The 22,982-nt window shown below is 40.5% G+C and overlaps 1 protein-coding gene across 5 annotated transcripts in view; it reads right to left on the bottom strand.

Moving 5' to 3' along the window:
* Positions 1 to 607: 607 nt before the first annotated feature.
* The window catches only part of ETV4 (ETS variant transcription factor 4), a 153,668-nt gene continuing 131,293 nt past the window's right edge, over positions 608 to 22,982 (bottom strand). For all 5 annotated transcript variants that reach the window (XM_075846765.1, XM_075846767.1, XM_075846768.1 and 2 more), the window contains exons 6-13: positions 12,247 to 12,370; positions 11,980 to 12,138; positions 11,459 to 11,712; positions 5,728 to 5,784; positions 5,209 to 5,277; positions 4,609 to 4,781; positions 2,389 to 2,490; positions 608 to 1,328 (exon numbers count right to left, since the gene is read on the bottom strand). In XM_075846765.1, coding sequence (XP_075702880.1) covers positions 1,107 to 1,328; positions 2,389 to 2,490; positions 4,609 to 4,781; positions 5,209 to 5,277; positions 5,728 to 5,784; positions 11,459 to 11,712; positions 11,980 to 12,138; positions 12,247 to 12,370 — 1,160 coding nt within the window. In that variant the 3' untranslated portion in view covers positions 608 to 1,106. The remainder of the gene's footprint in view (positions 1,329 to 2,388; positions 2,491 to 4,608; positions 4,782 to 5,208; positions 5,278 to 5,727; positions 5,785 to 11,458; positions 11,713 to 11,979; positions 12,139 to 12,246; positions 12,371 to 22,982) is intronic.

Consider the following 22,982-nt stretch of genomic DNA (forward strand, 5'->3'; position numbering starts at 1 on the left):
TGGACGGCCGGAGATGCGCCTAATTTATATCTAGGTTATTAGTATGGCCGGCTATAGATTGTTAGTAGAAGGATCGGATGATCATAGAAGATCGGTAAGCACTGCCAGAGGCCCAAGGGACCCACTAAGCATCAGCAAACGTTTATGGCAGCTGCTCGCACTTCACTTCTCCTTGGAGATTAATGTACAAAGTAAACAAATTTGAGCCAACTTTAGTGGGTGGAGAGGAATCCAAAACATCTTACAGCTGGAAATTATATCATGTGTATGGTCAACAAGGCGTTGTCCAGGATTAGAAAAAAATGGTATGCTTTTTCCCCAAGAAACAGCACCACTCTTGTCCTTAGGCTGTGTCTGGTATTGCAGCTCATCCCCGTCCAAGAAAACAGGGCTAAGCCGCAATACCAGACAAAGTCTATGGACAAGAGTGGCACTGTTTCTGACAAGAAAGCAGATCCTTATCCATACCCTGCTACCAGATCGATATCTATAACCATTGGCAAATTGGTAGAAATGTAAGTTTACAGATCGCTACTTTACTGGCTTCCAGACAGAACATTCACATGTAAAAACGTTCAATAAACAATACAAAAATGGAAAGACGGGATTCCTTCAAACTGTTTAATTTCAAAAGGCAGAAAACAGAAGCATTGGTAGATTCCGAGATTATTGCACTGGTTTGATGCGGTCTTTGCTGAAATCCACTCAACAAAATCCTTTCCGAAAACCCCAAAAATGCCACTTTAAAAAAATAAAATAAAAAGACTGAAGGAAAGGATTTTGTCTTCAATGCTCGATGCTGGAGAACATGCATTTCCTGAAATCAATCATTAATAAGCTTAGCCGTATTAAGAGAAATCTAAAACCTGGTGCTCAAATACACCACAGCCAAGGAGTGTATCTTTAAAAAGGCCACGTTACAAACGCCCAAATATAACCTGGGTTTTAATAACTAACAGCGGTATATTCAGCACCTACCCGCTAGAGTCCATGTTGCTTAAACACCAGGTTCTGGCAATAAAAACAAAACAAAAAAAAAAGCATCTACATTCATATGATTCCTAACAAAATGTATCCATATATACAAGATTACACAGCGGCCATGTCTAGTAATTGTAGCTGCCTTTATAGTTTTGGGAAGGGACCGTTCCCACGTCTTGAAGGTACATGCCGCCTTCATCCAAGTGTGACAAGGGGACAGTATCTTCTTCGCTGATCTGTCGGTCAAACTCTGATTTCAATGCAGGACGTTGATTGTCGGGAAAAGCCAAGGAAAATAGAGCTTCAGGTTCACATACAAACTTGTAGACGTAGCGCTCGCCAGCCACCTAGAATAGAACATTATATACTTGGTCAGGAGGAAAACGAAAAAAATACTCGGTTTTGGTTACTGGATCGACAAGATTCTAGATATTTTTTTTCTAGTATTTGAAATTGACATTTAGTGGTCTTTTATTACTACCACACTATCGCAAGATGAAACACAAACTCTAAAAATAATGGAATTTGAAACTTTAAAAAGGGGTTGTCCAGGATAAAGGATAAACATGACTGCTTTCTTACATAAACAGCGCCACACCTATCCACAGGTTGTATGTGGTATCGCAGCTCAGCCTTATTTTCTTCAATGTAGAGGAGATTCAGTACCAGACAACCCATGGAAGAAAGCAGCCATGTTCTTCGAAACCTGTACGACCCCTTTAAGGTTTTTTCAAAAAAGTAGCCAAGGAAAGAAGTAACTCGAAAAACACAAATATAAAACCTTAGCGGTAATACCAATTATACTATAATTACACCACATTGCAAAATGACAAATTTTTAATAAAAAATGGTTATGTTATAAAACTAAAGCCTCATGCACAAGACCGTACCACGGCTCCATATAACCTCCAAAGATGTACAGAGCCGTAATACGGCATCCACAAAAGTCTATCTGGCCCTTATGCCAGTTGCACACGACCGATGTGCCACTCGGGCCGATTTCAACGGCATCCGAGTGGCACCCGATAGTTTTCACGGACCCATTCACTTTAGCAGGTGAATCGGGTCATTGAAAACGGACATGATTTTCCGATCCGTGGAAAGATAGCACATGTCCTATAGTTCCACGGATCACTGACGGGACTCTGTCGGCGCACACGGTCGTGTGCATGAGGCATTATTGTACCACTGCATACAGATGTGGCATCACATGGCATATTACAGGTGTATTCTTTCCTAGAAAAATCGCTCCTAATGGAGAATATTTGTTATAACGGTGCCCTGTCCATAGTACAGGGCTCCAGGGTCTCCAGCAGCAGGATACAAAGTAACAGTCTACGCTCTCTACTGTATGGGGGAGGGGAAGGTCGGAGAGAAAAGAAGATTCATCCTCTCATATCTACTTACTTTTTGCATGATTCCCTTCTCATAGTAATAGCGCAGTGACCGGCTGAGTTTGTCATAGTTCATGGCTGGCCGGTTTTTCTGCATGCCCCAGAGCCTGGCAACCTGCAAAAATAGGTCACAAGTGTCAAAACAAACTCTAATAAGCCTGAATAGCCAGAGAGGTTAACGGAACAATCCTTTTCTTCCCTGATTTCATACTTTAAAAAGGTCTAATATGCCTGTAGGCAATAAATACAGCTTGCCCTTGCGGATACAGCATAGGTTCACCCAGCTGCGACATTAAAGAATAGAAGAGAACTGATCCAGGTATGGACCAATTTAAAACGGGTGGAGATTAAATAATATTTTTTTTTTTTTTGAGAAAGCGGCTAGATAAAATTTCAGGCCATCATTTCTGAAGTTTAGAGGAAGATTTGACTTTTCAATATCACCACAACTACTAATGTAATGGAAGAAATGGTGGTAACCTCTTCAAAAATACTTTTAGGCTAAGTTCCCACAGTGCAGACTTGCTGCAGATTTTGCCTGCATTTTGTAAGCCAAAACCAGAATTGGACCCAAGGCCTTTCTTTATAGATTTTTCTTCTGTTTAGGTTCCGTTCCTGTTTTCGGCATATAAAGCGCAAAATCTGCACGGTGGGAACTTCGCTTTATGTGCCTACTACGATGGTTCATCTAATTTTTACTTCCTATTCTTTGCATTTTCAAAATGAACGGAAATCTTTTAGATGTTCACAACAGACCGAGATGGCCAAAGATGAGAAGATCAATTTACCAATCCAGTCTACAGTTCTGTGGTCCGCGTTTAGTGGTTGGACCTATAATCGCTATCTATAGTGGAACTTTTTTTGGACCATTTGAATCTGTTCTCTCAAAGCAAAAACTTTCTAGATGATTTTTGTTTAATAAAATTTTCACTGGTGTTTTTGGGCAATTATTTTGAACATTACAGGAAGACATTTAAGAACATAATATAGAGGTTGACCACTCAGATATCACCATCAGGCTAATAAAATCTAGATTATATGTAACTATAGGATGGAAACCAATCCTACATACAAGCGTTCATTTCAATGTAAGTTTAGAACGCAAAACATTTTTAGAAACTTTTTTTCATACAAAGGCATTACAAGTTACAAGATACTGGCATTTTCCAGGAATATAGAGGAGAAATAAAGATGGAAGTTTATAGTATACATTGCCCAAAGCAACTAAGACCCAACTGTGCCCACACACACACACACAAAAATAAAACAAAACAGGTCCACAGGAATTTTTCTTACAGGATTTCTATATACAACACGATGTGGAAAAAATACCTGAAGCTAGTACTAGAGGAGGATTATAAATCACAACAAAGCCAATTATTCCATCCTCTAGTTCGCAATATACATGATCACAGGGGAGGGGGAAAACACTTTGTTGTATTAAGTTGGCTCCAGAAAGTCTTGGGAGTTTGATCAGTCTAACTACAAGCTGTAATTTACAGTTATTAAAACCACTCTTAAAGTGAATCTCTAACTTTTATCATCAGGTCATTTTTAGGTACTAAATTCACTGCTGGTTTATTTCTTAATAGATCTGTAAAGTGGTCAGAGCTTTGTTTTTCTGATAAGGAGCTCCAAATCATCTGCATAGACAAGGATTTAAAAGACGACACGCTAAATACTTGCAGTCACCAGTAGGGGGAGCGGACTGCATACAGTCTTATTATGGAGTTCAATGTATAACAGAATGCAATAAGCTCCCTCTATTGGCGGCAGCAGGCAGCCAGAACTTTGTCTTAAATATTTGCCTATGTACAGGATTTGGAACTGTATATTTGAAAAAATGGAGCTCTTGCTGTATAAAGATATATTTAGAAATCAAATCAGCACAGAACTTTGAACCTATTGGGATTAAAAAACAAAATGGTGTGCAAGGGCGGAAATTCACTTAAATATGTGCATCTCCAGGCTAAAATATATATATTTGAATTATTAAATTTGTATAAGAAAAAAAAATAAAAAATTCTAAAAACAAAAATGCAGTGTAAATGAAGTTAACCCTTTAAAATTCTATTCCGACACCAGCATAAAAAAAAACAAAAACAGGCTAACAAAAGGTAGAGCACTATACTAAACTACACACCTTCTAAAATATATTGAAGAACAATATAAAGATGAAAAGCAAAAGGTGAGATGGTATCTATAAAATAATTGAGAAACCCTCTAATCTCACCTCTTCCGGTTCTATCAGCTTAAACTCCATGCCCCTACCGGTCCAGGCAATGAAGTGAGAGTTGGAGGGATCGTCCAGCAGAGCCACAAGGAACTGCCACAGCTGCAAGGATCCACGTCTTTGGTACGGAGGTCCATCTCTATACGTTCCAACTTCCTGTTTGATATCACCCGCTGTAATCCCAACGAAAGGAAGGTCAACTCACATATCAACACTTGATAAAGAACAATACAAACTTTGGAAAAACAGCCACATTTTTTTTTTGATGCTGGAAATGCCCCTTTGACTGAAATTATACAAGGTCTCTTTACTTAAATGTACTTCCTTAGCACAGGTTTACTCTGTGATAAAGGATTATGTGCTCTTTTCTGGGGCCTGTCAATCACCTGTTGACCATGCCCAGTGAAGACAAGACGAGCAAGTAGGTCTACCACACTGTGTGCCTCTGGTTTTCAGGCATGGAGAACCAAGAAACAGCCAATAGACTATTTGTAAACTAATTTTGGGTAGGGGCTTGAATTTACTTTCCTTTTTATAACATCTACTAAAGCAAAAACCACAGGTGGTACTAAAATATTTCAGGAGCGCAAAAACACAGACCTTCAAACTTTTCCGGCACAACACAAGCGTCATCAGAGAAACTTCTCATGGGCTTTTCATAGCCATAGCCTACAAGGAAAATGGAAGAAAACATTATAGGATCATAATTTTATGATCAATTTCTACTAAGTCTTCAACTCATTTGCTAGCGACCTGACCGCAGAAGAACAAAGACTAAAAACAACAAGAACCAAGATTTTGTCCTAGTGATGATTTCATCTGCTGATAAAATGTATATCATTATAGGGCAATATATTTCCATGGTAATGTCTAAATTCCAAAGAAACTAAAGTTATTTATGTCCAGGGATACTTGTATATAAGGTGCCTCGTTGTCTCTGACAGATAATGGCCATCACCTGACCCTTTCAAAAACAAGTTATGTGATATATCGGACATCCATACCCTACAATCAGAACTTCTATTTTACGATCATGACGTCCCTAGTTTTCCAAAAAAAGACTCACTATAGAAAAACACACAGACATACACTGCAACATAATATACAAGTCATAATTACCATCCAAGTTTGGGTAGCCTTCCACGTTTCTGTATATGGACTGGCAGCCAGGAACATCTGTCAAGAAGAAATTAAAAGAAAAAAAAAAGTTGACTATAAAATGAAAAAAGGGAAAAAAAAAGGAAATGTAATCTATAAATGTTCTTACACTATCAGAATTCTGGTGCGAATCTAAACCTCTAAAAAATACACATGGAAAGTTAATGAGCCAGATGTGCTGGGGGTTTATATTAGACCAAATTAATTTAGAAATGTATTGTAAACACATCTGAAAATCCTAATCGCGCTTCCGTTTCTGATACCTTCTGAGTTTACGTTATCCGAGACCCCAGCTGTTTAGAAGTTTCAGATACAATAAATAGAAGAAAATAAATAATTCAGTGGTTTCTGAAAAAAAACTAAAATGTTAAATAAAGTTACATCATTGTACAAGTGCTTTGTTCCAGATTTCTATAGACCTTATGATAATGACCAGCTATCGCGATGTAAAAGGGGGTCGTCCACATAAAATATTAAAAAAAATTACCTCTGTTCTCCTTAAAGGGGTTAGCCTGTTATTTTATGTTGATGGCCTATCCTTAGGATGGGTCATCAACGTCAGATCGGTGGGGGTCCGACTCCAGGAACATATACCGATCAGCTGAATTAATGGGCGGCAGCTTTCATCACCTCAGCCTTTTCAGTTTACAGGCACAGCGCCGTACAAATCCGTAGCGGCTGTGCCTGGGATTGCAGCTCCGGTCCCATTCACTTGAATGGGACCGGAACTGCAATCCCAGGCACAGCCGCTACAATGTGCACGGCACTGTGCCTGGCAAACACTGACGAGGCCTCGACGATAAACACTTTGGCCCCTTCAGCCAGCTGATCAACAAGGGGTGCCAGGAGTCAGACACCCACCGATCTGATATTGATGACCCATCCTAAGGATAAGCCATCAATATAAAATGCCAGGAGAACCCTTTTTGGTTGTTCAAAAATGCCGATGTGGAAAAGGCCAAATAGCGAATGTGTATGGAGTCCTACTGACCGCAGATGTCAAGGGGGAAAAAAGGATTTGATGCACTACCACACAACAGCCTTGTACAGATGCAGGGACTGGGGTACAAAGTGTGTACATGGGTCAAGAATTTGTTAAAAAACAAAAAGCAAAGTCAATAAAACACATACTCGAAGTGGGCTAAAGCCAGTTCCACAAGTATCTCTGTTAAAGGGGTTGTCCACTACTGGACAACTGATGACCTATCCACCGGATAGGTCATCAGTACATGCTCTGTGGGGGTCAGATACCCGGACCCCGCACCATTAAGCCACTCCAGCTGCCTCCGAGACGTCAATTCCAGAAACAGATCGCTCCGGTCGTGGAATAGCGGCCGAGCTTCAGTGAATTTTCAAGTGAATAGGAGCAGAGCTGCAGTTCGGCCGCTATGCAATGTACAGGGCAAACCACTTCCGATTCTGCACATTGCATAATGGGCCATAACATCTGGTTCCTGCAGGCCACTGGAGCAGCAGATCGGTGCATTGTTCGGGTGTCGGACCCGCACTGATGATATACTGATAACCTATGCGGTGGATAGGTCATCAGTTGTCCGGTAGTGGACAACTCCCTTAAGTCAGATTGTCTTTCACCTTTTGGAGGGCATTAATAGTAAAAAGTGTTAATTTTTGTTGAAAATACAAAACTTTGTAGCCATTACTAGCTTCTTAAAACCTCCAAGTCCCGATCGGACCACTGTCGTAAAAGATTTGTCATGCATGGAGAATGTTTTATTAAGCTTGAAGTGAAATTAACAAAAAAGTGTATTATTGATATAATATCCAGCTGAATTGCAATGTCTGGGTCCGGAGCTGTAGATTACACCCCCGGTTTAAGACTCCCGAGGTGAAACTCGAGTCTTGTTTTTATTTCTGAGCCGTCATCTACTTCTTCCTGCAGCTTCTCCTTTAAATGTAAATGTTAAGACTGCAATTTAGTTGTGTTAGTCGAGTATTTGTAACCTCTATAGCAAGGATGTTTTTTTTCCCAGCGCCTTAATAGCCTTGGGCAGAAATACAGTAACAGATAGTGTTACCGCAAGACAGCCCATATTTCTGCTATGATGTCAGCTGCCTATGAAAAAGCAGCCGAGTTTTGTAAGCCGGCACCAGAACAGCCCTACGGGGACTTCTTGTCTTTCTGTCGTCCTCCATTTTGTGAATGAAATTCCTTAGACTCCATTCAGAGAGTGAGGAGCCCATGTATGAGTGTTAGTGACTAGCAGGCAGGTGGGAGGGAGCGCGCTACCCTTCAAGGTCGTAATGCAATCCTGTTAGAGGATCTACAAAATTTGCAACTTGGAAATGCAAGGTCAGGGAACAGTAAAAGAAAGTGCAGCCGCACACGACAAGAGCCGTCCAAGCTGCAGAGACTTATTTTTGAACTTCTGAAACAGACATCTGGCCAAGATTTTCCAGATTCATTCTTGATAAGTGCCTACATATAACCTGATAGATGTAAACAGAATCAGGAAAAGTGGAAGAACTTAGCAGCCAGCATATAGAGCTTCTTCCTACAGTTCATGTGGTCATACACTTCAGATAGTGGCCGGCCAAACGCTCCTTCGACAGCTATTCCTCCCGACTGCCATTCAAGCGCACGCATGGTTTTTTTCAATGGGGAGAGGGGGATAAGCTGCCAGACACCGCTATCCTTCTGTAATGGAAATCAGCTCTCCATTCAAGGTCTTCAGATTTGCTGCTGCATATAGTACAACCTGCCCATGAACAGACAGGGCAGCAATATAAAGCATGGCAGAAAGATAGAGTACCGTAAGCCCGTGGGTGAGATAGACATTGAATTTTAAAGTCCATGTCCAGCTAAGGTGTCAGGTCCATATGACAAAGGCTTCGTTCACATCTGTGCTAGGGCTCCATTCCGACTGAGCTTTCTGTCGTAACGGATCCCTGACAGACACAAACGGAAACCATAGGTTTCCGTTTCCATCTCCATTGATTTCATTGGTGACTGATCCGGGGCCAATGGTTTCCGTTTGTCTCCATTATGCAAGGGTTGCGTTGTTTAGACGTACTGAATAGCGTAGTCTACTACGTTATTGATTCCATCAAAACGACGGAACACTTGCACAACGGAGACAAACGGAAACCGTTGGCACCGGATCCGTCACCATTGAAATCAATGGTGATGGAAACGGAAACCTATAGTTTCAGTTTGTCTGTCAGGGCTCCGTTTCAACAGAAAGCTCAGACAGAACATCGAAAAAGAGCCTCGGAGCAGATGTGAACGAAGGCGAAGACTGTTTTTTCATAAACCCCTCTTAATATAAAGAGCACTGGAGTAAAATGAGCCTAATTTATTCAGAGGCGCATGTCTCTTAAGAATTAGGAGCATCTCCGGCCATACATGCGCCGAAAAGAGAAATCTGTCAGCTATGAGCTGGAGTAGATTTCCACTATAATTTCGGCAAATTTTTATAGTTTGAGTTTTTACCCATATTTTCTATGCCAGAAATATGGCATAGAGCGCTTAATAAGTTCCTCCCATCGTTTAGTTCAACAGACGTGACAATTATCAATAATTGTAAAACCATTCAGACCATTAGCGATAATCTTCAAGTCTATGGTGAGCTTTAGACTGTGAATGCCATTCTATTTCCCTTTATGTATCTTATCGATGCTACACCATAAAAGTCAATGGTCTAGATCTTGCATTTGTAAGAAGAGATGCCCAGGACTTGGGTTATATTAAAATAATGGTGGGGACCTGCGAGTAATCCTAGAAGTACAGCACTTGCCAATATACTTTTAATTTTTGTAAATTCCACCACTGATTTCTTGAAGCTGTATGTAAATAATGCAACCAGAGGGACATGTCACCCACCGTGACATCACATGACAAAGTCACCAAGTGGCTACAGTGCGGTTCACTATTGGATAACATGTGGTCATATGACCAAGGGAGGTGACATCACTGTGGCCATATGGTTTGCATACAGCCATAGGTTACTGGTGGAGGAAGGCCAGTACATAAGAGTATATTATTAAGGGCGATTTATATTCCCCCTCGTTCCTGCAATCCTTTGTACCGCGAACTTTGAGCTTTTTGCTATTGTATCACAGTTTTAAATTAAAGTTTGTATATATTTATTTTTGATTTTTCAGAAAGGCCATCTAACCTTATAGACCAGCACCAGACTAAAACACCACAAAGAATCACTGTGCAGAAAAGAAAACCATTTATTGATCTATACACTATGCAAGCTTTCCAAGAGCCGAGGAGACCGGAGGAAATTAAAAATCCATTTCTAACACAAACCAGGCTTCTGACAGGTCTAGCTGTGTCATTTCACGGCCAACCATTCTTGGGAGTTTTTATAACACACTTTACTTAATTCATATAGGTGCCTGAAACGAGCCGTTTTATTTACATTCCAACGTATGTGGCGACGCGGTGTTGTATGGAACAGACAGACATTAGGTCATTAGTAAAGCAGGCAGACTGCATGGAGGCAATAGGAATACAAGGACAGGCAAGGATTTAAAGCGACAACTACGTCGTCCTCCTCCATCAGCCACATAAGGAAGCTTTAGAATTAAGCCTTTCAGTTTATATAATCCTCACCCACAAAAGAATCTTTTTTTTTAACCCATTAAGAGGAAAATTAAACACTAACATTTCCATCATCACAAATACATTTTCAACATACTTGTATGTCTAGCGATCATCTTGCTGTAAGTAGCAATTTCATCAACCAATGTAGTTGACCAGATCAACGACCACTCAAAATTATCGTTGACCAATAAAATTCAGTCATGGGTATGTGTGTCATTTTTAGAATAAACCCCTCCCCAAACAATAATACCCCAGATGCCTGACAACTTACAAATAGGGCATCATGTGACTATCTATAAAGGGATATTCTCATCTCGGACATTTATGGTATATCCACAGGATATGCCATAAAAGACCGATGGATGCGGGTCCCACCTCTGGAACAGCCAACGCTCTCTAGAAGGGGGGCCTCCCGACCCACGTCCCTCTGCCGCTACTCTCCGGCCAGGATTTACTTTTATGGGAGTTACAGAAACAGCATAGCACAGCAAACTTGACTGTTTCCATACTCGCAGCCACCTCGTAACTCCATGGTGGGAGAGCAGCTACAGCGGCACAAGCTAGGACAGGGTCCCATTCTAGAGATAGGTGCAGCTCCCAGAGGTAGAACTTGCACCTATCGGACATTTATGGCATATCCTATGGATATGCCATAAATGTCTGATATGAGGAAACCCATTAAATTATTAGAATAAAGTTGCTTAAAGCTGATCGATGTGGGTTCAATTTTTCCAACATCTTGCCATCAGTTGATATTGCTGGGGAAAATCACTTGTGGACACGGACTTTCAGCAGGGAATGAATAGGCAGCCATGTAATACTTGCCCGCATCGAGTCCATTAGAGAGGTAACCGATCTTTGCAGTGGCTCTTTACTATAGCTTATAGAGGTTGGAACCCCCTGTATGATGTCCATATGCCCTAATAGAGAATATGGAAGGGGGTTGCCTCCATTAAAAATATAGAACATTTGCATGGAGAACAGGAGGTTTGGAAATTGGAAAAAAAATTACCAGCAACAGAGTCATGGCAAGATAAACCGCATTGATAAAAGTTGATCTGTCGGGACTAACGTCCTTATGGATAACATGATGACTTGGAAGAGCAGTATGATTCTTACCTGAATCATATGCATAGTCTGTCTGCTCCTGCTTGATTATCACATTAGATGGGTATCGGTGAGGCCTGCTGGTTCCAATCTGGCTTGCCTGGTCATACATAGGGTCGTGGTACTCCTGTTTGAAGCTTTGCTGTGGATACTGGACACATGGATCAGACATCTGGCGTTGGTAGTTAGCTGGGGACTCCCTAGTCATATTCTGTGTGGATGGAAATGAGTGGCGCATCTCTGGCAGCTGCTGCTGGTACCGGGATCTGAATATTATAATAGAAGGATTAGAAGAAATAATGCAATAGTAACACTCGATTCAACGCTCAATATCATTACAATACTCCCTTGTTCTAAAGTTAAGTAATTTACACTTTTTGGGATTTTGAGTGCACATAGTTTAGTTTGGGAATAGCTTGAGATCAAAAGCAAAATGAAGATTTTGTATTGAGAAAAAATGGGGCTCCTCTAGAGAAGAACACTTTTGCAGACCATGATGGAATTCCTGGTCAATATTCAAAGACTACACTTACCCGTGTTCGATGAGATAGCCCCCAGACTGAACGGGCTGTGATGAACCCTGTGGATTGGTATATCCTCTGTCCTGTCTGGAGAAGTGAGGGATTGGAGATACTTGAGCAACCTGATTTGGGGACTTGATGTTGACTTGTCTTGAGGTTTGGTCATAGGCACTACAAATATAAAAGTATGTTATAACCACAATCCCAAACTAGTGCAACTGTAGTAATTGATGGCACAATGTTGCAGAAACCATGGCGCGAAGTGACCAGATAACTCACCTGGCATAAAGGCACTGATCCCCATTACGGTATTGAAACGGTTTCTGGCTGCATGCAAGACTGGTGTCTGAACAAGAGCTTTGCGGTTCCTTTTTTATTTTCACTGGAGGACTGTGAAAAGCAACTGCAAAGAATAAAAGAGTTTTGTAAATGGACTAATAGAAACCAATAAAACTTCTCACAACATTGGTTTACAAGAATATCAGTATTCCTCATCTCGTGTTTAACGGGACAGCAGAGACCAGTCTCTGGTACTCTGTACGCCACCATACTATGAAGCAATGCTTCTAGGGGAGAATAGCTCTGTAATACTGCATTCAATAAACATGGAATCGTAGGCATACAAAACGTAAAGTAGAGCCTTCACACTTTTTGCAGGCAGAAAATTCTGCCTGGAAAAATGAGCTCCAGTTTTTTTTTAAAGTAGTTTTGCACCACACGCATTTTTTGCCGCGGTTTTTTAGCTCTCTCTTCAACAGAAAGATCGCAGTAAAAAAAAGCTCACATGTAGACAACTAGAAGGCAATGGTGGTCGGTGGACTCCCAGCTTGGTCCCCATTTCCGGTTAACGAACGTCCACCAACCATGTAACATTAATAATTTACAGAAGCCTAACCTGCGATCTTTTGCTCTACCAAGTGTAATCCTAAAAGCCATGATCTTCACTTCCTACTTCGCAATTAACAGCAATTATAAACACTTAAGTAGTCTGGCATGTCTTAGTAGACCCACCCAACATCTGAAAGTACAGGCCTGGAGGATATGTAAAGGTACTTTCAGGTAACAAATGACAAAAGTGTTTTCCACTGGTAACTGATATTTCAGTGAAGTAAAACTAAATACTTATTATGGAAGACTTTTTTTACTCTAGGTTCCTTATTAATGTCTACCACGTTACTTAATTTTCCTATTAAGTTATAGAGATGAAACAAAGTTTAAGTGATTTACTTTATTATTATTTTTTCAGTCGAGCAGGTTTGTTTTTTTCCCTTTTCCAACTCTAACTTTCATGACGTACTTTCAGTCCTGGCTACTGACCCCTTGAACCTCTGGATATAAAAACTTTCATTTAACCGCGTCATACCTCCTGTGCAGAAAACAATTCACATATTACACGCTCTAAGTTTTTGTAACAAGTCCAACTAGGCAGGGGCATAACTATAGAGGGTGCAAAGGTTACAGCTGTAGGACTTCAGGGGGCCCCAACAATCACATTGTTTATTCCTTGTACTGTGACATCACAGCTTATTAACTCTGTGCCATGACATCACTGCACCAGCTATCCCAGTACTTTTAAATCATTGTGTTCGCTACATCTGAAATGTGACATCACTGTGTGCATTATTTATGTACGAGGCAGTGTTTATTATCCTGGTGATGTGACATCACTGTTTATGAACCCTGTTTAGATACATCGCTGCACGCATTTTTTCCCATACTGTGACATCACTACGTGGAATAACCCTTCCCTATGACTTCACAGTGTTTATTATCGATATACTATGACATTGCTGAGTTTGTTATGCCTGTTTTGTGATGTCACTTTGTGGTTTATACCTGTAGAGTGATTTATTGGGATCATGAACCCTGTACTGTGACTAATATTCCTGGCGGTCACTTCGACTTTTGTTTTAATATAGGTGCTGTGACATCACGGTTTATTATCCCTGAAATGGGATATCATTATGTGCATTATCCAGTTTGTGACATAACTAATTATTCATGTACAGTGACATCAGTGTACATTTTAAGTCACAAAACTATACGTGGTACAGATTGCAGTTGCACCAAGGAATTGGTGCCTAAGGAGGTCCAGCAGTTCCACTGCCACATAAAAGGATACCAGCACTATTAATTGCATATAAAGTTGGGCGGACAAGTATATATATCATATCATTCGGAAAGTCTTCAAATCCATTACTTTTTCCCATTTTGTTATGTTGAGACCTTGGGCTAAAATAAAAAAAATAATTCAAGGTTTTTCGCCATCATTCTGCACTCCATACCCCATAATGACAAATTGGAAACAGAAGGTTAATAATCTTTGCCAATTTAATGATAAGGAAAAACTAAAATATTGCATTGACATAAGTATTCAGACCCTTTACTCAGTACTTAGTTGAAGTCCCCTTGGCAGTGATACCAGCCTCCAGTCTCATTGGGTATGATGCCACAAGGTTGGCACACCTGGATTTGGGGATTTTCTGACATTCTTCTCTGCACATCCTCTCAAGCTCTGTTATGTCGGATGGGGACCGTCGGTAGACAGACATTTTCAGGTCCCTCCAGAGATGTTCGATTGGGTTCAGGTCAGAGCTCTGTCTGGGCCACTCAAGGACATTCACAGAATTGTCCCTCAGCCACTCCTGTGTTGTCTTGGCTGTGTACTTCGGGTCATTGTCTTGTTGGAAGGTGAATCTTCGGCCCAGTCTGAAGTCCAGAGCACTCTGGTCAGGGTTAAGGGGAAGATGAATGGAATAAAGTACAGAGATCATCTTAATGAAAACCAGACCCAGTCTCCCTGTCCCAGCCGCTGAAAAGCACCCCCACGGCATGATGCGGCCACCACCATGCTTCATTATAGGGATGCTATTGGGCAGGTGGTGAGCAGTGACGCTAAGAAATGAGGCCAAAAAGTTCAATCAGACCACAGAATCTTGTTTCTCACAGTCGGAGAATCCTTTAGGTGCTTTTTTTTGCAAATTCCAGGCAGGCTTTCATGTGTCTTTTACTGAGGAGAGGCTTCTTTCTAGCCACTCTGCCATAAATCCCGGATTGGTGGAGTGCTGCACTGATGGTTGACCTTCTGGAAGTTTCTCCCATCTGCACACAGGGCCTTAGGAGCCAGAGTGACCATTGGGTTCTTGATCACCTCTCTTACCAAGGCCCTTCTCCCCTGATTACTTAGTTTCATGGCCGGCCAGATCTAGGAAGAGTCTTGGTTGTTCCAAACTTCTTTCCTTTTAGAATTCTGGAGGCCACTGTGCTCTTGGGAACTTTCTGTGCAGCAGAATTTTTCTTTTCGTACCCTTCTCCAGATCTGTTACTCCACACAATCCTGTCTCTGAGCTCTACAGGCAGTTCTTTCCTCCTCATGGCTTGGTTTTTGCTCTGATATGCATTGTCAGCTGTGAGACCTTATATAGACAGGGGTGTGTTTCTAAATCCTGTCCAATCAAATAAATTTACCACAGAAGGCCTCCAATCAAGTTGCAGAAACATTCCAAAGATGATCTAGAGAAATGGGAGGCCCCAGAGCTAAATTTCAAGTGTCATAGAAAGGGTCTGAATACTTATGTCCATGTGAAATTTGAGTTTTTCATTTTTATAACTTATGCCAAAGTTTCTAACATTCTGTTTTTACTTAGTCATTATGGGGTATTGGGTGCAGAATGATGGTTTTGTTTGTTTTCAATTTTAGCAAAATGCCATAAAATGTGAAAAATAGTGAAAGCGTCTGAAGACTTTCGAATGTGCGTGTAATTATATATATATATATATATATATACACATACATACACACACACTTTTTTTTTACCATAATATATGAATAAAACAACGCAATAATAATGTAGAGTAGAACAACAGCATGACGACATAAGACACAATGAAGGTCTTGTTGCTTCTTGTCTAATTGACAAAACACAATCAATTTTACACAAATGTAAAAGTCAGACTCTTTGCATCATTTCCTATGGGAGACGTGACCGTAGAGGAGCCCAGTGAAGCAGATGTAAAATAATTAGACAACAGGCAATGACGTATTTGTTGGTCCTCTCACTACTCACTAGAAATTGCTTGTTTGCAGTTTCCCAGTGTAGCCATGTGACAATTGTCAGGGGATGGTGTAACACAGTTGCAAGGCTCTCACTAGGGACGCTACCTCCTTTGGGGGAAGACTGTGTTAAGATTATTGCAGCCTGTAAACAGCACTGTCCGGAGCTCCGTCAAAGGGAAAATCTGTGTTACGAAACATTATAGCCCTGACAAGCTATAGCCCTTAATTCTTTACTTCTAGTGTTGATTTTTTAGGACAGGGACTGTCCGGAACAATGTAAAAACATCTATAAGTGCTCACAGAAACATAGTAAGTCCATGTTTACATGGCACACATTTGCCCTAGGCAAATTCGCAGAGGATTTTTTTTAGAAATGGATTTCAAATGGAGCTGGGCGCAGAGTCCAAGACTATAATGAACATTCAGTGGAATCCACGCGTAAACCCCGGCGGAATCCTGGGAGGGGGAACGTGGCATAAAAGAAAACACTGCGCAATCTGAACTTCTCCTATACATACACTGCATTGAAAATGGATTAAGCAACCACTGGTTTCCTAGAAATAGGAGGCCCCCGCAAACATATGTTGCGGTAATTTAACCAGTTGTTGCACAGCACAGTAATAGAATTAGTGTATTCCCCTTAAAGGGACTCTGTCACCACATTATAAGTGCCCTGTCTCCTACATAAGGAGATGGGCGCTGTAATGTAGGTGACAGTAATGCTTTTTATTTAAAAAAAACGATCTTTTTTCACAACGTTAGGAGCGATTTTGGTTTATGCTAATGAGCTTTCTTAATGCCCAAGTGGGCGTACTTTTACTTTCGACCAAGTGGGCGTTGTACAGAGGCGTGCATGACGCTGACCAATCAGCATCATGCACTCCTCTCCATTCATTTACACTGCACTAGCGATATAGATATATCACTATGTGCAGCCTCATACACAACCCCTAACAATACTACAGTGTCCTGATAATGAATACACATGAAATCCAGCCTGGACGTCATGTGTACTCAGAATCCTGACACTTCTGACTCTTTTTTGTGAGATTCCGGCAAGTGAAACCAAATCTCGTTTAGCTCCGTAATCTCGCGAGATTTGGTTTCAGCAGAAGCATTCCAGACTTACAAAGATCTCAATAGAAAATGTAAAAATGAAATCAAGTTAGCAAAGTTATCTACAGAAAAACAAAATCGCTAACGACATTAAAATAAAGCCCAATTTTTTTAATAAATATATTAAACACATACTTTTTCCTGTTCACTGATGAGCTGCGAGTACCAGATATTCAGGGGGACAGTGATAAAGGTTCCCCACCCAATATTACCTGCTTAACACAGGAGGAAGTACAGCTGTGTCTGAGCAAATTAAATATTGATAAATCCCCTGGCCAGACAGCATTCACCCACGGGCATTAAAGGAACAGTGTCACCACAAAAAAAATTTTCATGTCAGTTTAATGTTAGTGTTTTATTAAAAACGTTTTTATTTTATTGTGTGTTTGTGTGTTACTTTTTTCTATTTTTTCACTTTTTCTTCCCTATGGGGGCTGCCATTTTTTTTTCCATTTCTGTATGTGTCGATTAACGACACATACAGACATGGAATACGGCAGCCACAGTCCCATAGGGACTGCGAACGGGGCCCGTCCCATCCACTTCTGTGTACGCCGTCTGTGTGGGAACTGCGCCCACACAATCCAATTTGAAATGCGCGCCGTCCGGCGCCATTTTCCTATGGACCGGAAGTCGCGGCCGGACAGTAAGATTACTACTTCCGGTCGCGGCTTCCGGACTTGTGCACTTGGACCAGCGGCAGCAGACGGAGCGGACGGGCCGGAGGGAGCCGCGGCGGCAGGAGCAGGTAAGAGATTTCTATGTATGTTCGTGTTTACTACTGTATGTAAACCTACTACACTGTGTGTTAGCTCAAAAAATGGCGACACACAGTGTAGGAGGTTAGACCGTTCAATCCCCTCGTTTATCCCGGCACTAGCCAGTATAAAGGAGGGGGGGATTCTCAGAGCTCACTAGAGAGAGTGCTTTTTTCCCAATTTTGCAGCAAAAAGCAATGTGGTTGCTTTACCACATGCAATGCTGCAATTTTGGGAATAGCTCCATCTAGTGACCAGCAATGGGAAATATTATAAATTAGAATCTAATTTATAATATTTCCTGACTCGTGAAAAAAATAAAAAAAATTTGAACAATGTTTAATCACCTACACACTAAATGTTTAATTAAAAAAAAAAAAAAACATGTTTTGCTGGCAACAAATTCCCATTAAGGGAATTGAGATTCAATGGTCTGTCCTATACTGAGCTCATCTTCTTAGACTCTCTTGTAATAGGATCAGTGCCACAGGATTGGAGGACCGCTGATGTTGTACCAATATTTAAGAAAGGTAAAAAGGTGGAACCGAGTAACTACCGTCCAGTAAGTTTGACATCTGCAGTATTTAAAGTATTTTTAGGGTATTCTAAGAGATGAATTACAAAAGCATATAGCGGAGAAAAGTTTAATAACGGATAACCAGCATGGACTCGTGAAAAACAGGTTGTGCAAATCTGGATGCTGGTCATGCGGCTGATGTGATCTATTTGGATTTTGCAAAAACATTTGATACTGTTCCACACAACAGTCTTGTTCTGAAGCTACAGACACAGGGACTGGGGGAACGTGTATGGAAGTGGGTAAAGAATTGATTAAGGGACAGAAAACAAAGTCGTTATAAATGGAACTTATTCTAAATGGGTTGAAGTCAGCAGCGGGGTACCACAAGGATCGGTGTTAGGCCCAATTCTTTTTAATCTCTTTATTAATGACCTTGTGGATGGGATGGATAGCAAGGTGTCAGTTTTTTGCTGGCAATACAAAACTTTGTAGGATACTTAAAACTCAGCTTGTCTTTAAAATATTACAGAAAGACCTAGACGAGTTGGCAGCATGGGAAAAAACATGGCAGATGAAATTTAATGTTGATAAATGTAAAGTAAAGCACTTAGGACGCAATAATAGTATTAATTCATATACATTAAATGGAATAAAACGGGGGATAATGGAACAGGAGAAGGACCTTGGTATTATGGTAACAAATAAGCGAAGCAGCAGCACTCAATGTCAGGCAGCAGCTGCAAAAGCAAATAGGATTTTAATGTGTATATAATAATAATAATAAAAAAAGATAAAAACCCCAAGATTCAAATGTAATATTACCCCTCTATAAATCCCTTGTAAGGCCACATCTAGATTATGGAATTCAGTTTTGGGCTCCACATTGTAAAAAGGACAGAAGAACTGGAGGGGGTTCAAAGGCGGGCAATGAGATTATTAAATGGGATGGGAGGTGTCGTCTACAATGAAAGTCTAGAAAAATTGGGCTTGTTCAGCTTGGAAAAAAAGACATCTTAGAGGGGATCTTATTAATATGTATAAGTATACGTGTGGTCAATACAGAGAACTAGCAAATGATCTGTCCGTTCCCAGGAATCTAAAAAGGACCAGGGCACATTCATTGCGTGTGGAACAAAGACGTTTCAGACATCAATATAGAAAAGGGTTCTTTACAGTTAGAGTGATAAAGCCATGGAATGCCCTACCCAAAGAGGTATTGATGGCAGATACTATGTCAGCAATAAAAAAAAATGGTAGATGCCTATTTATTGACGAATGGCATTGAGGGTTATAGTTAATCAAGCAATGAATGACGGGTAAATTATTGGGAAAGGTTGCAACTGAAGGACCTATGCAACTACCTATAGATTTGTTGCTCTGCTTTTGCCCACAGCCATATATATATATATATATATATATATATATATATATATATATATAATTTTTTTTATTTTTATTTTTTTGTTTTTGTTTTTATGAGAGTATTTCCAGTCATGTGGCCCACAAAGACTATGACAGATTTTGTTTCCCTGTGTAAATAACTCTTAGGTTGAGCTTTTACTATATGGTGTACAGTAATAGTAGAGATTATAAGAGGTCTGGTGTTGTGTAGGCGATTGTTCAGAAAGGACGTGGGTGGATTACATTTTCTAGTCCTGAAAACCAGCGGCTCTAGGCTATAGTTCAGAAACTTCCCTCCTAAATTCTGAAAACATCGGGGCTTTCCCCGGTAGATCATTGTAAAATATACGTAGCGCAGAAACCTTCCTGTGTTCAGGCCTCCTCCACAAAACAAAAAGAACAAATATATTGTAATGAAGCATTTAAGAGCTATTCCCTCTATTGCTGCATTAATATTTTATAAGCCTTTAAAGAGAATTAACTAAGTAACAAATGCAGATAAAAGAAAATGGCAAATCCATCTGCCTGACTACTTTATCAGTAAGTGCACGGTAATCGCTGCGTAGTGCTAAACGTACATGGATGACCAGGACATTAGTCTGTAGAGCAGTCCCCAGCCGCAGCTTTTTCACATCTCCATGTTGTGTATTCTAGATGTCATTTTGCCAACTTCCCTTCACCCACTTGCATTACTGAGGTATATGACAAATTTTTTTGGTAACGAAAAGGTGTGTAACTATTATCAATTTTTTCCCAAATTAATATTTTTTTATGGATTTATGTTTTAGGGAATTTGAGATACAGGTAAGGTTGTTGCAGGGTGTACAAAAAATAGGGGCAGACAAGGTGGCTGCTATTGGGGCCCATGCAAGTAGGGGGTCTAAATCCGATCGCTCCAGGTCTTCTCCATGGATAGTGTAAATCTACAATAAGGGAAAGCAGCCCAACAGTCACTGGTCTCTTTTATTCTGCAATGGTAGCAGTTTCAAAAAGGCCGTCCTGAAATCAGAATGATACGATGGCATAAGCCGGTACCACGAGGTGGCTCAATTCTGCTATTGCTATCGGACGTCCAGCCCCTTCATGCTTATTCCATTTTCAACCATTTTATTCAATGATTTCTGACAAATTGGAGTGGTGTTATAAGTGTAAGCGCTTTCAGAACGAATGGGAGTACTTTACATTAAAAAAAAATAATAATGTATGATTGATAAATATCCGTCATATAATGAAATACCACAAAGCAAAGAGATCAGGCTTCTACTCCATGACCCATAAATGTATTATTGTGTCTTATCCAAAAATTGTTTTTTTATTTATTATGTTTTTGTAATTCAAAGTTATTCAAAAGCCTTTTCATTATTTATACTTTTTCTATTTTATTTTAATACATTTAGGAAGAGGCCATTTTTACAGCACAGTGCGACACCACAAGCTGGAATGATCTCTCTACCGGTGCTGGAAGAGACTGGAGATAAAACTCAAGAGTGAATGCATAGGAAAAACAAAAAAAATGTGCAAAACTATGCCATAAAGGGGTTAAACCGAGGGCATACACAAAGCAATGTACATTGTTCGGGGACAAGTCTAAACGTGACACACCCACGGGCCAGAGCAGACACTTCCGAAACCGCTCCACACAATCTGTTATGGGAACAACATAGACCCTTTGAAACGCTTGATCCATAACAGAGAGAAAGGCCCGGGCCGCAGACAAGAGCTTCACACTTTTTTTTTTTTTTGTCATGCATCCTCATTCACAAAACCTATTTATAGTGGTGCCTGCAACGTACCTATACAGTTTAACCCTTGCACTGCTACACTTTATTTTTTTGGGGTCAAATTTTTTTTTCTCCATTCCATTCAGTTTCATGAAACAACTTGCAACCAAGTTTTACATACAAACAAGAGACAAATAAACAATCTTTTTTCCCTTTATCAAATGAGCATGGTGAAAAGCCTGCCTGCTGCGCCTGGCGTACAGCTGGTGTCCTATAACCAGTCAATACAGAGTCTATGTTCTCCGTCCACGTGAGGAGCGGGAAATCAGAGCACTAATGACCTCTAATGGAATCACACACATTAGTATAGGGCAGGACCGTGGTGCAAAGGGCTGGTGCATTTAGTGGGTAAGTGTAGCTACAAATCTCCAGCTCAACCTTTATAAAAGACTATGTGCTTTTTTTCCAGTCACCTAAGGATAATTTACAGTGGTCTTCCATGTTAATAAAGGGAGAATTGCAAAGCCTATAAAACAAGGAGGTCGATAGAACATGCATTGTACAATGTAGCTAGTAAATAGAAGACAACAGATCAAATGTAACATTCCCGAGGGTTCAAATAGGGTAAAGCGGTATACAAGGGGCACAAATAACATATACTATGGTATACAAGCACCACATACCAGCTCTTCTGCAACAAAAATGGCATTTAATGTTTTGTTTTTTTTTGCCTACAAAATAGACTGACTCATTTTTGGAATATGGCATCTCTTTATGATCTCAACACGTCCTATGCAGGGCATAAAACAGAGATTAACACCCCGTCCACCAATTGGCTCTCTACCCTGGAGGGTTAAAGTTAGGGCTCCATGGCGACTTTTGGTCACACAACCTCAACATTTCCCTATGGGGGCGAGGAGTTCTGAAACGGTTGGAATTTTTTCTCCATAATTCAGGTTTTGAAACCGATGCAGTAACCCACAATTTGACTACAGCCAAAAGTTGCCATGGAGCCATAGCCTGAATCAATGGATGCCTATTGATTTTTAGGCACGGAGTCATGAAAGTGCTTACACTGGGATTCAAGGGTGATTGCTGGGGTCCCAGTAGTAAGAACCCCCCTCCAAGCTCTGGATGATCCGGTGACTACATAGGCAATAGATAAAACTTAACTCATGTCTCATACAAATACCATGAAAGTTATATATGATTTGGGCATCTATGGAGTCTGCAACGCGATTCTGAAATGGTCATGACACCGATGGTGGTTCTTGCTGCTCCGGATTTATATAATGGATAAGCCCTTATGTCAGATGGGCACCATTTTTGGCAGTGATAAGTGGCACAATGCATCTAACTCCGGTATAACACTTGGCACACATAGACTTCAAAAACAACTCTACATATACTTCTAAATTGTCACAACGCATAAAAACACCCTG

Source organism: Rhinoderma darwinii, chromosome 13, assembly GCF_050947455.1.
Source record: "Rhinoderma darwinii isolate aRhiDar2 chromosome 13, aRhiDar2.hap1, whole genome shotgun sequence".
Taxonomy (NCBI): Eukaryota; Metazoa; Chordata; class Amphibia; order Anura; family Rhinodermatidae; genus Rhinoderma; species Rhinoderma darwinii.